General features: G+C 36.5%; 1 protein-coding gene across 8 annotated transcripts in view; it reads right to left on the bottom strand.

The window, feature by feature from the left end:
* TRPC4 (transient receptor potential cation channel subfamily C member 4) overlaps positions 1 to 12,517 on the bottom strand; it is a 219,028-nt gene that overhangs the window by 20,201 nt on the left and 186,310 nt on the right. For all 8 annotated transcript variants that reach the window (XM_033234646.1, XM_033234678.1, XM_033234685.1 and 5 more), the window contains 2 exons: positions 11,386 to 11,699; positions 3,157 to 3,352 (listed from right to left, as the gene is read on the bottom strand). In XM_033234646.1, the coding sequence (XP_033090537.1) occupies positions 3,157 to 3,352; positions 11,386 to 11,699 (510 nt within the window). The remainder of the gene's footprint in view (positions 1 to 3,156; positions 3,353 to 11,385; positions 11,700 to 12,517) is intronic.

Here is a 12,517-nt window from a genome sequence, read left to right as displayed (position 1 = left end):
TCTTCAACTATGCTTCATTTTGATATTCCTAAATTGCTGTATGTTGATGAATAAGTTATACATACATTTCTACTCTGCACAACACGGGTTTTAATCCAGATACTGGACAGATTGTGCTTTGAACAAGAATCACCATAGCTAGAAATTGCATGGCCTTATTGTTGCTAAGCGAATGTTTGATAAATGGGAACACAGAAGCTGCAGTTTCTCTCCCTTTTCCCCTCCCTTTCCTTTCTTATTTCTCCCTCGTTTCCTTTCTCTTTCTTTCTAAATAAGCTTATCGGTTCTGGCTGATTATACTGCATTGGTAAAGAGAATTGTATATATTGTTTCCTGCAGGCATAGAGAATGGGACTCAGTAGATCTGGCTCAAGGAAATAAAAAGGCAATCACTTAGATAAAGCATTGGCCTGTGAATAGCTCCTTCTGATTCTCTGATTCCCAGGGAGTCTCAAATTGTTATCTTACTGCAATCACTAAGCAAGTGCTTTCTTTGTTCATGATTTAGGATTTGAAGAGGGTCTATAACATAGTCTATGGTGCTTAGAAAATCTCGAGATAAAAAGTTCTAAGCTGGTGATGACTAGATCCACCTTCCACTACTCACCTTCTAACTCCTAGTCAGCATTTGAAACTCGGCTTAAGAATCCTCTCTACTCAGAAGCCTGCTCTGCCTCCCATCAGTCCTGAGCTGCCTCATATTTCCAACCCCAGTCAAGGTCCCCTCTTCCATACTTTCATGACATCCTCAAATTTCTTTTCTCAATATTGAAATTATTTATCAATTCTTTATCTCTATCATTTTTTGTTGTTGTTGAAAACGGGACTTTTTAATTCTTTGTATCCCTAAAATTAGGCATATGTCTGGTATATAGTTGGTTCACGATAAACATTTAATCAATGAACAAATGAGTGAATGGAAAACAGGCTTTAGTTGGGGCCTACATAACTGCTTCTGCCTTTCAACAGTTTAATTTTCCTCGTTTTTCATGGTTTAACTATGAGTTACAGTTAGCAAGAAAAAAAAGAGAGAAAAAGAAGAAAGAAAGAATGTAAGAGAGAAAGAAGAAAGAAAGAAAAAGGAAGGAAGAAAGAAAGATAAAGATAAGAAAGAAAGATAAAGAAAAAGAAAGATAAAGAAAAAGAAGATAAAGAAAAAGAAAGATAAAGAAAGCAAAAGAAAGAAAGAAAGAAAGAAAGACAGACCCCAGAGTATATTCTGCTATTCTGGGACAGGGGAAAGCGATGCTTGACATGTTCATGCCTCAAGGAGGCTTCATGCTTGGAGACCTGGAATCACACCTGTCTCAGGTTCTTAATACCTGTTTTTTTCTCCATACTCTTAGGGTCTGGGCTAAGTAGAAATAGAGAGTTGAAGATGATTCTCATCTCTGTAATGGAGTTACCTAGAAAAGCACACCTCACAAAGAAGCAATAAAAAAAGTCATAATATTCTTAAATAGTGTTTTCTTCTTGATGAAATTGGGACATTTAATGTTTTAAAAGATCCAGGCCGGGCGTGGTGGCTCACGCCTGTAATCTCAGCACTTTGGGAGGCCGAGATGGGCGGATCACAAGGTCAGGAGATCGAGACCATCCTGGCCAACACGGTGAAACCCCGTCTCTATTAAAAAAAATATAAAGAACTAGCCGGGCGTGGTGGCGGGCGCCTATAGTCCCAGCTACTCAGGAGGCTGAGGCAGGAGAATGGCGTGAACCCGGGAGGCAGAACTTGCAGTGAGCCAAGATTGCGCCACTGCACTCCAGCCTGGGCGACAGAGCCAGACTCTGTCTCAAAAAAAAAAAAAAAAAAAAAAAAATCCAAATTGCTGGCAGCTTCCTTGTATCTAGTTTGATAATTAAAGGACTTCTAATTTGTTGTTGTTGCTAATGTTCTGGAAAACAGAACCCACATTTTGGCAATACGTTGATTAGTAGAATATAGAACTTCTGACAAAAATTTAGAGTCTATAAAAATTTCAGATCGTAAGATGCTTAAATGAAATTCAAAGTATCTACAAATTCAGATATTAACCTCCAAATCCTAGGAGCTACCTATTTCCAGAGGAATTATTTATGCATTTGGAATACTTTAGTCTGTGAATTGATAAATAAAAACCATCTATTTTCATGTTCTATGCAGTTTTACGTCAGTGATGTCTTATGAGAAAAATGTGCCCCCCTAAAGATGGCTGAAGTAAAATTCAGAGTTCTGCTAGACAAAAACACAGTAATAACACTTCAGAGATTTAACCATAGATTCAAAGGTATAATGTAATGTAGTTATTTATGAAGAGAATGGGAAAACTATAATTATGCTTATAAAATAATGTCTAAGGTATAAATATGAAATTGTCTTGGTATAAATATTTGTCTAAGGTATAAATATGAAAGACTTAGCCATATTTCATTCCACTAAGGGTTCTGATTTGCTGCTATTGCTAGTGGTCATAGACGTATATCACTAGTATGTAAGTTCAAGCAGATAAGTTCAAGCTTTGTCTTTCTTGTGCATTGCTGTATTTCTGGTGCCCAGAACAGTTACTGGGCAACACAGTATGTACCAAGTAATTATGTGTTGAATGAATAAATAAATAACTTATGCTAAGTTGTTTAGATTCCAGAGTTTCAAAAAAATGTATTGTATTGTGTGTTATCCTACAGAATTTAATACTATTTCTCTGAATACATTGCTTTCCCTGAGTCTTAAGAAATTGAAAATCCTATGGCTTCTCCCCTCCCCAGACTCCTCTCTGGGTTGTCTTTTGTATCTTCCCTTACAGGAATGACTTCGCTTATGTGAGGGTGGCAGGTTAAACGGACCGACAGGAGGCAAAACCTGTTTTACGCTGCACAGAGATGAGTTGCTTGTTTCTAAGTCAGACCTCAGCTACTATTTACCATAGCCAATGACTGCCTGGCAAAATAGATTTGGTTTATCTTTGTAATCATGTGTAACACGACAAAATCAGATTAACTTATAGCTACATACAATGTGCTACTGCTCAGAAATTTCAAACTAACCATTGATAATTCTTATCTGTCTCATCAATGGCTAATTATAGATTTTATTTATGATGGTAAGAAGATGGAGTATAGCTGACAACAACAGATTCTAGAGGAAATATTGAATTAAAATAAAGCTGGTCAACTTACAGCAATCAGTTGGTAAGAATTATTCATCATAGCTATTAACATGTTGAGTAGAACAACCAGAGAGATGACATTGTATGTCCCAAACATGGTGGCACCAACAAACTCAGTAAATTCATGCTGTGCTTTGACATTGGTCACATATAAATTGATGAGTCCAAATATTGACCAAAACAGGGACTGCAGTGTCTCAAATAACCTGTGATAAAGATAAAATGATACTAATAGCTATATTAATGGAATAATTATACATAGGATATAACAATAAAGCTTGGCGCTATTATATATATAATTAACTTAAACATTAATATCAACAGTAAAATAACCTTTTAGGACAATTATAAAATTAAATGATAAAAAGAGTGAAAGAAAACTGTTTTCCTCAAACTAGTAGAAATGGTGTACTTAAATTTCCCAAGAGCTTTGAAAGCTAAATTTAGTTTCTTAGGGCAGAGAGAGGAAAATGTGGCATGGGTACTGAGTTAAGAATGGTTTTTACTTTCTCAAATGGTTGGGAAAAAAAATCAAAAGAGTGATATTTTGTGACATGAAAATTATGTAAAATTCACATCTCCATATCTATAAATAAAATTTTATTGAAACGTATCCATTCTCATTCATTTATTCATTCCCTATAGCTTCGTTTATGCTACAATGGCAGAAGAAAGTAGTTACAGCAGAGAACATATGGCTCAGAAAACCAAAAATATTTACTATCTGTTCCTTTTCATAGAACATTTGTCAATCTCTGTCCTAGAGCACTAAGTCACCACTAATAAATGATAGATCCCAAATTTTAGGCTTTAAAAAAGTCTGTTCTTTTACTGATTTTGCTTTGGTTGTTGGAGAATGGAGAACATTATAATTATTACAGATGTCCATGTTTACAACTAAAATTGGATATTTTGTAAGATGGCAAAGAGTCTCAGAATGCTTAGATAATAAAATTTGGTGGGTTTTTGTTTTTTTGGTATGTCAAGGAACATTTTATTCTAGCCAATGAATGAGCTCTGGCTATTTTATTGAAAATAAATAACTTGCTCCAAAAAATAAAATAAGCTGAGGAGTATCTGAACCCAAATGGAGATTTGTTTGTTTCAAAGGGACCATAATAATACATGAATATAGTGTAAAAAACGATAGAGCTTTCATACTCCGTGATAAATCATTAAAATGAGACTATTTAAATTACAAAAATAAAACGAAAACCTTCTCATAGTGGGCATGATGACTAAGGAGGTAGGATTTCTGTCTGCCGAGAGATTAGCATTAGATTGGAATGGTGTTGCAGAACCAAGTCAATTATGGCTTCTGGCAACTCTCAGCCCCAGTAGCATTGTCCCCTATATGCCCTTTTACGGAAAGATAGTGCTTGTGTCAGACTCTGGGGCTCCTCAGCCAATGCCTCTGTGGATTAAGTCAATCATGGTCAAGTGACCCAAGGACAGACAATTCATATAAGGCCAGTGGCCTGTGGCATGCACTAAGGCAAAAATGATCAGAATTCCCCTCTCGACAAGTTTGCCTTAAAAATATCAAGATAATTGCCCAAAGGGGTTGAGATGACAGGGGTTATGATGTGGAGTCAGAGTCACTGGAATGACAGGATGCCAAGGGTCTGAGACAGCACAAACTAAGAGGCAGAGAATTGAGGATGAATAAGCCAGACAATAAGTAAACTGGAATAAGGATGAAGTAGCTGACTCACTTTAATGCTGACACACAGAGTAACAATCCCATGGCCCAGCACTATGTCAGCTCCGGCTCTTCCTAAAGCTGGGGCTTGCTCTAGGTTCTGCCCTTGCAAAGATAAACCCTTACTCAGAAGATTGAAGGGCTATAATTCTGTGCATGATTTTTATAGCAAAATGCCTGTTACTTGAAATAAGCCATGAATTCTGGTGCATATAACCAGGAGATTCTAACTAAATATGCCTAATTGGCATTCAGGATGGAAATTGCTTTTTTTAAAAAGGTAAAAAATTTTGTATTTTTAATTGAGCAATTAATTTTAAGATATAAAATTAACTATTTTCTAGAGCTGTAAAACGATGGAACAACAGATTATTGTGAAGCAGAAAGGGCACTGATCTGATCAACTTTAGCCAGACTGTGATTCTTAAATGGAATGCTGCACATTCATTCTTAGAGGAAAACCCAGATGTCAGATTCCAACAATATTAGAGAGAATTAAATCTGGCTCATCAGCCCGAGACAAAGGCCACTAAAGCCTCTCTTTGAAAATTTCTCAGGAAAAAGTAAATTTGGCCCATGGTCATGAATTCTTTATTTTGAGTAACTTTAAAGACAATTCTAAAATTAATCATAGTGTCCTTTGGATTTAATGTGAAATAATTGTATTCTTTCTTTCCAAATAGTGTATTTTCTCACTGTGAGTATACACATAAAAATCAGCTAGTTTTCCTGACATGAATAGCAATTCAAGGAAAGTTATAAGTTAAATATTATAAGTTATAAAACATTGTGTAAAATGTTACCACATAAATCCCATTACAGGTTCTTTTTCAAATAAAAACAATGATGCAGAATAAACGGCTTATTATTTTGAATAGTATTCATTTGCTCCTGTCTAAATACTAACTACTAATCTTAGGAAATATTAGTAAACACTTTTGCAAGATATTTATTGATGTTTAAAAAAATTTAAAGGGGAAAATTCTAAATAAAGTGACATTTCATGATTACTTATGGATTCTTTCTTTCTTTGATTTTCCTTCTTTCAGTGGAATAAGTCACTGGTGAGGATTAAAGACTAGTTCCACTTAACTAAAATATATTTACTTCTCAGAGGAATTAAGACCCTGGTCTTAAAGTGTTTCTCAGTGAATTGTTCAGATAATAGGTGGATTTTTAAAAAATCGGTCTGGGTTAACATTTCAAAGCCATTGCTTTCAGAAATGTTTTTATCATTATTAATTCCCAAATCTGTTGAGACCAACGTTGCCCATGAATTGAAGGATCCTTACTTAAAGCATCACATCTCAGAATGCCTTTATGTGACTAATATTTTTCTTGTTCTGTGGTAAGATATGAGCTGAAAACTCTCCAAGATAATGCTATAATTTAATTAAGTGACATTTAGTACAATACTTGGGTCAAAGACTAAATCCTAACAGTCTGTGTGGGTGGACCGAGGTCCTGCCTTCCTAATGATAACATTTTGTCTCTTGCTTTGAATATATTGCTCAACATCTACTTTACATAATTAGCTGGTTTCCCTGCTTATATATTTACAGCCAGAAAAATTGAATGTGTAAAATGTCATGTATTCCACCATTGAAGTTTTCCTCTATGCCATGGGACTAAAACAATGAGCAAACATAAATTAAAATTCATCTGAATATTGTATCTTTAGTTTATAAGCAAAAATATAATATTAAAATAATGTATGACTCCAACTGGCCAATTACAACCATTAGGAATACAGCTCCAACAAATATAAAAGGGCTTTGCTTAATGAGACAATACCTGTCACAAAGCCTGTGCCCCTCTCTTCATAAGAGAGTACCTTGCCAGGGGCTAATAGCTTAAAATTGCACATAGAGTATTTTCAACAACTAAATATTCTGTATCTTTTGGTAACATGTAGTTCTCGGGGTATTTAGAGAATAGCCTGGAAAGGAGCAGAAGGAAGTATTTGTTCACTGGTGGGAAACTGCATGAAGTCGCATAGAAGACATGGATCACAGCCTGACACTGGGTGTTCACAGCTAGGGAGAAGATCAGAAAAGGCCCCCAGAAAAGGCCTCCTGGAAAAGGTATATCTGAGGTAGGATTTGGAAAAAATAAATTGCCAAATGGAAGGACAGAATAAGGACATTCTCGAATAAGAGAAGAAAAGAACATATTTGGAGATCTATATTTACAATCCATCAGGAAATATTGAAGAGTAAAGTATTGCTGGAGGATTGAAAGATGAGACAAGAAAAGGAAGTGATACAGAGGATGTTCGTCTCCTTCAAATACCATGTTGAAATGTAATCCCTGATGTTGAAAGGTGGGGCGTAGAAGGATGTGTTTGAGTGATGGTGGTGGATCATGGGTTGCTCACAAAAGGCTTAGTGTCATTCTAGGAGCAATTAGTGAGTTCTCACAAGATCTGATTGTTGAAAAGACCTCTGCACCTCCCTCCCTTGCTTTCTTCCTCTTTCCCCCTGTGATGCCTGCTTCCCACTTCCCTTAGCCTTTCACTGTGAATGGAAGCTTCCTGAGGCCCTCCCCAGGATCAGATGTTGATGCTGTGCTTCTTATAGAGTGTGCAGAGCCATGAACCAAATAAACCTCTTTTCTTTATAAATTACCCAGTCTCAGGTATTTCTTCATTGCAACAAAAATGGACTAAGATAGGAGGCAGGGGACAGACAGATCAATGAATGATCTTAAACATCAAGCTAAAGAATGTGGCAGTATCCTGTAGGCAATAGGAAACCATTTTGGCACTTTAAACAGAGGACCCTCAGATTTTGGTTTAGAAATATAACTCAGGAAGCAAGATGGAAGACATGAAATAAGGCAGAGACCAGGGGCAGGGGTACTTAGATTTGGGCATGAGTGGAGAGCAAGGGGAAGACAGTGCCAAGATAATAAGAGCGGGAACAGACATTTGTTGACTGACTACACATGGAAGAGATGAGAAGAAGGTAGGATCTAGAATAAGATATACATTTTTGATGTAAGTTTCTGGGTGGATTGTGGTCATGTTGATTAAGAAAAGGAGTTAAGCAGGAGGAAGAATACGTTTTAGAGAGACTATGATAAATTCTCTTTGATGGAATGTAAGTCTTTAAGAGGCACATAGAAGTGTCTAATAGACAGCTGAATATATTGTGCAACCCAAGGATAGAAATTGGTGTTAGTAATATAAGTTTGGAAGTCATGTCTTAGACATATACAGCCAGTTCCAAAAGCGTGGATGAGTTTTCATAGGGGTACTGTTAAAAGGGTCTCAGGTTAGTATGCTAAGACATACCACTATTTAAAAGCAGTAATGAAAATAAAAAATTATCAGAGTAAAGTTAGGGTTAGGGTTAAAGTGAGAAAGGCTAGAGAAGTAAGATTTGAAGTGAAAAGGGTAATAATATGGAAGTTAAAAGGGGACAAGATTTCCAAAAAGGGAAGCATTAAACAGGGTCAAATGAAGCAGACACATTAAGTAAAATGTGAGCAGATAAATGTCCATAGTTAATGGTGATAAGAAGGCTCTAGATGATAATTTTCAGAGCAGTTTTAGTGGAATGATGGAAGCAGAAGCCAAATTGTAATTGGATGAAGTCTGAGTGAGAGGTGAGAAAATAACATATCTTGCATAGGCTTATTTAAGGGTTACTTGGATGAAACGAATGAGAGAAACAGGAGTGGTAGCTAATGGGAAATACTGGGTTCAAAATTTCTACAAAGTTTGAACCTGAGTGGAAGGAATAATAGAGATGAAACCTTATGAGAGGTATGTGAGAGATAATCCTCTACCATTGCCAATCATGACAATAATAAGAGTAGCTACCATTTTTGATGACATTGTATGACATGCACTGTGTTAGGTACTTTATATGAATTATTTTATTTTTAACCTTCACATAGAATAAGGTCTCAGAAATAGTGGGTAGTTTTTAATTTATGAATCATACAGAATTACAAAAAGAAAATTAAAGACCAAAGAAAGCACAGAAGTAAGATGTAGAGCAGGGGCCCCAACGGTATCACTATATACCCTGTGACAGTGACTGATGTCCGTTTTGCTTAAACAGAGTCATCAAGGGATAGGTGACTTATGCCTAGGGCCTCCTGCTTCCTAATGCTAAGGGCTATTGATATATATTTTAATTTTTCAATATTGTGAAGCAAAAACTAGTGGCTTGCAGATTTACATTCTATTATTTAGAAAAAATAATTCAAGTGCAATAACTGATTTATTTGGGTTGAATGATATAGGCCTATAGTATTTAAGACACGTAATTATATGTTGCTTCTCATGACAATAGAGGAAACCATTGGTATAGACAAACGAAAGTAATACATAATCCCAATAATCCAATATATTTGATTTTGAAATAGAATTTATATTAAGTATTTTACATCTTACTTGTCTGGCCATAATCTCCTTTGATTTATGTTATTATTAATTTGTAATATGTTATTACTTACAAAGAAACCAATACTAGGGACAAGGAAATTCCTAGGAATTTTAGGGGATCATAAATCATGACAGTGTTAGGTATAACCTATTGATTGCAGAGGAATCAGATAGGTGAGAAGGGTTGGGTCTGGGAACCAGAGCTGTTCCCCTCAAATAAAGAGGACCTAGGAGTTAACACAGTTTTAAATGCTGTGTGGAAGTTCTTTCTGGAAGGCAAAGGAGGAAGTCAGAAGGATATGGCAACAGGAACAGATGGGGTGGTTTGGGCAAGCAGTTTGCATCAGGTTATGCAGCGTAAAGTAAGAAGAAAGTTGTGAAAGAGCATTCACAAGGGTTTTCCATCAGAAATCCAGGAGACCAGCTGGCAGACAGACAAAGACTGTTAGAGCAGAAGTCTCATTTATGAAGGAAGAGGTTGGTGGGATCTGACCATTGTCAATCTCTAATCCAGGTTTCCCTGGCCAAGTTGCAAGTCAAGAACCACAAATGAGATGGGGGTGGGGGAGAAAGAGAAGTTCAGATATCAAAACTGAGATGCCATCCTCGGCCATGCTAGTTATGAGGATGTTTTTGCAAGGGATTTCACTGAATTCCTCCTGTCCAGGGTCAGAAGAGAGCAGTGGGAAGATGTCAAGACTGAGTGAACCAGTCAGGTCAAGAAACTACTGCTTAGGAATACAAGATCAAGATGGAGCTGGAAGGCCGGCGAAGTGGCTCACGCCTGTAATCCCCATACTTTGGAAGGCTGAGGCGGGTAGATCCCTTGAGATTAGGAGTTCAAGACTCAGCTATGGCCAACATGGTGAAACGCCATCTCTACTAAAAATACAAAAATTAGCCGGGCATGGTGGTGGGTGCCTGTAGCCCCAGCTACTCCGGAGGCTGAAGCAGGAGAATCACTTGAACCCTGCAGGCAGAAGTTGCAGTGAGCCAAGATCACACCACTGTACTCCAGCCTGGGTGACTGAGCAAAACTCTGTCAAAAAAAAAAAAAAAATTGTGTTTTATTTAAGATCCATGGATGTATCAAATTTATTTCTGAAAAAAAGGTATCAATGGCTGACATTTAAAAATTATGTGCAAATAAAAAGACGATGAATAATTAAAATGAAGTTTTAAATATTGGGGCTAAGATAAAACATGTAGAATTAAACCAACAAGAGCATTTTAGCTGTAAGTGATTTTGTTCATGTGATACTGAATTTTTCTTACTTGAGAAATTACCATCCTCTCTTAGAGTATACATGATTCTATGATGGCTCATGAATAAGATATGACTTTTAAAGTCACCTACAAAATGACTGTGTATTCAAATGTGGTTACTGTGTGGAGGAATATCACTTATTAATTCACCTACTAGTTAACTGTCTGTTTGTCACAGTGGGAAGGAAATGGGACAGATATATAGAGGAATAGCCTGTGAGAGCTGCGTGACCACCAGACACAGTGCCCATGAAGCTGCGTGCTGTTAGCAAAGCCTGTTATAAGAATAACTGAAGAGTGTTGACAATAGACACTGTCTATTGCTCATCCAGCTGTAAGGGCACAGGGAGTGTTGTGTGCATGACAATAATGGCTAGATTAGTCTTAGATTTCCATTTGCACTATTTTTAGATGCTTAAGTTTTTGTGTAGGAAACTAGAGAATGAAAGAGATACATAAATGGACTTTAGTACCTGGGAAACACATAAGGAAACATTGAAACCTACTTGAATTTTCCAACATGAGTGGTTTTACATATGTTCTATCTTTTAATGTACTTGTAAGCTTTTGTAGTACATAGGTTACCTTTTTCAATTCTACATCAGAAAAATAGTGTGTATTGCTTTCTTTTTCATGAAGTCATTTAGAAGAAAAGATGATTTTACTAAAATTTAAAATAAATGTGCCAGGTATTCTTTTTCCTGTCGGTAGTTTTCATTTCTATTTAAAGCCACATTAATTCTGTTTTCTGCATTAAGCATAATTTTAATTCCCCATTTTCTTTATAACTATTTGTCATAGGTTTTTCAAGTTTGTGATGTGGTGCACTCTAAATGCTGTACAACATTACCAGTAGAAATGTCTATTAGACTTACGTCGAAAATGCATTATTCTGCTTTTCACATCGTATGCCTTTGCAGGTCAACCCTTTCGTTTCTTCATAATAGAAGTACAATTGATTTAGGCCATTTGCAAATGCTAGTAACACAAGGCAGTATATGAATAGAAACTTCAAAATGTCCAGGAGCATTCTTCCCAGAGATATTTGCAGAGGTCCCAGGTGAGAATTTGCAGTAAACAGTGAGATCAGACGCAGAGAACTGAAGATGTTTGCAATAGCAAATAAAGCCTCCGCCACCAGAGTAGGATGCCACATGTCCCATGATTCTCGTGGATTAAGGGCACTGTACTGGAGAAAACAGAAACAAAAGGAAAGTAAAACCAACACATGCATATAAATATATCAAGGTCAGACCCAGAAGGTAAACTATTAAATTTTGAACAAAATAATTGATGACCTTGTTTTTGATTTTTGAACACACTTGCCAATTCTAGAGGAACACATGTAGGATACAAATTACATACAAATGAGTAGAAGTGGCGGTCTGTTGCTATGGAAACAGAAATGACCAATATGGGCAAAACCCATCAGTGCTTCCTCTCTGCTATGTCCTAAATGTAAATACAACCTAACTTACAAATCATCCCGGCAGTCATTGAATTGCTAATTTTTTACATTTAATATATAGGAAATATAACATTTATCTGAATGTTCCTTAAGTAGGTAAAATATGTGATTTGAGAAAAAAATTGCTACCTTAAACTTTGACCAGCAATTATTTAAAAAGTGAGCAGATTAATTAAAATGTCAGATTTGAATTATCCTGATATTGAAACATATAAAGAGCAAAATAAAATTTAACTGTGTACTATCAAGGTAAATTGGTATCCTTTTTTTTTTTTTTTTAAAGGTTCGAGGCCAGGCATGGTGGTGCATGCCTGTAATCCCAGTACTTTGGGAGGCTGAAGTGGGCAGATTACCTGAGATCAGGAGTCTGAGACCAGCCTGACCAACACGGAGAAACCCCGTCTCTACTAAAATACAAAAAAAAAAAAAAAAAAGCCAGGCATGGTGGCGGGCACCTGTAATCCCAGCTACTGGGGAGGCTGAGGCAGGAGAATTGCTTGAACCCAGGAAATGGAGGTTGTGGTGAGCCGAGATCGCGC

Source organism: Trachypithecus francoisi, unplaced genomic scaffold (genome assembly GCF_009764315.1).
Source record: "Trachypithecus francoisi isolate TF-2019V2 unplaced genomic scaffold, Tfra_2.0 Contig01461, whole genome shotgun sequence".
Classification (NCBI taxonomy): Eukaryota; Metazoa; Chordata; class Mammalia; order Primates; family Cercopithecidae; genus Trachypithecus; species Trachypithecus francoisi.
The sequence above is the reverse complement of the archived record's forward strand: the minus strand, read 5'-3'. Positions and strand labels throughout refer to the sequence as shown.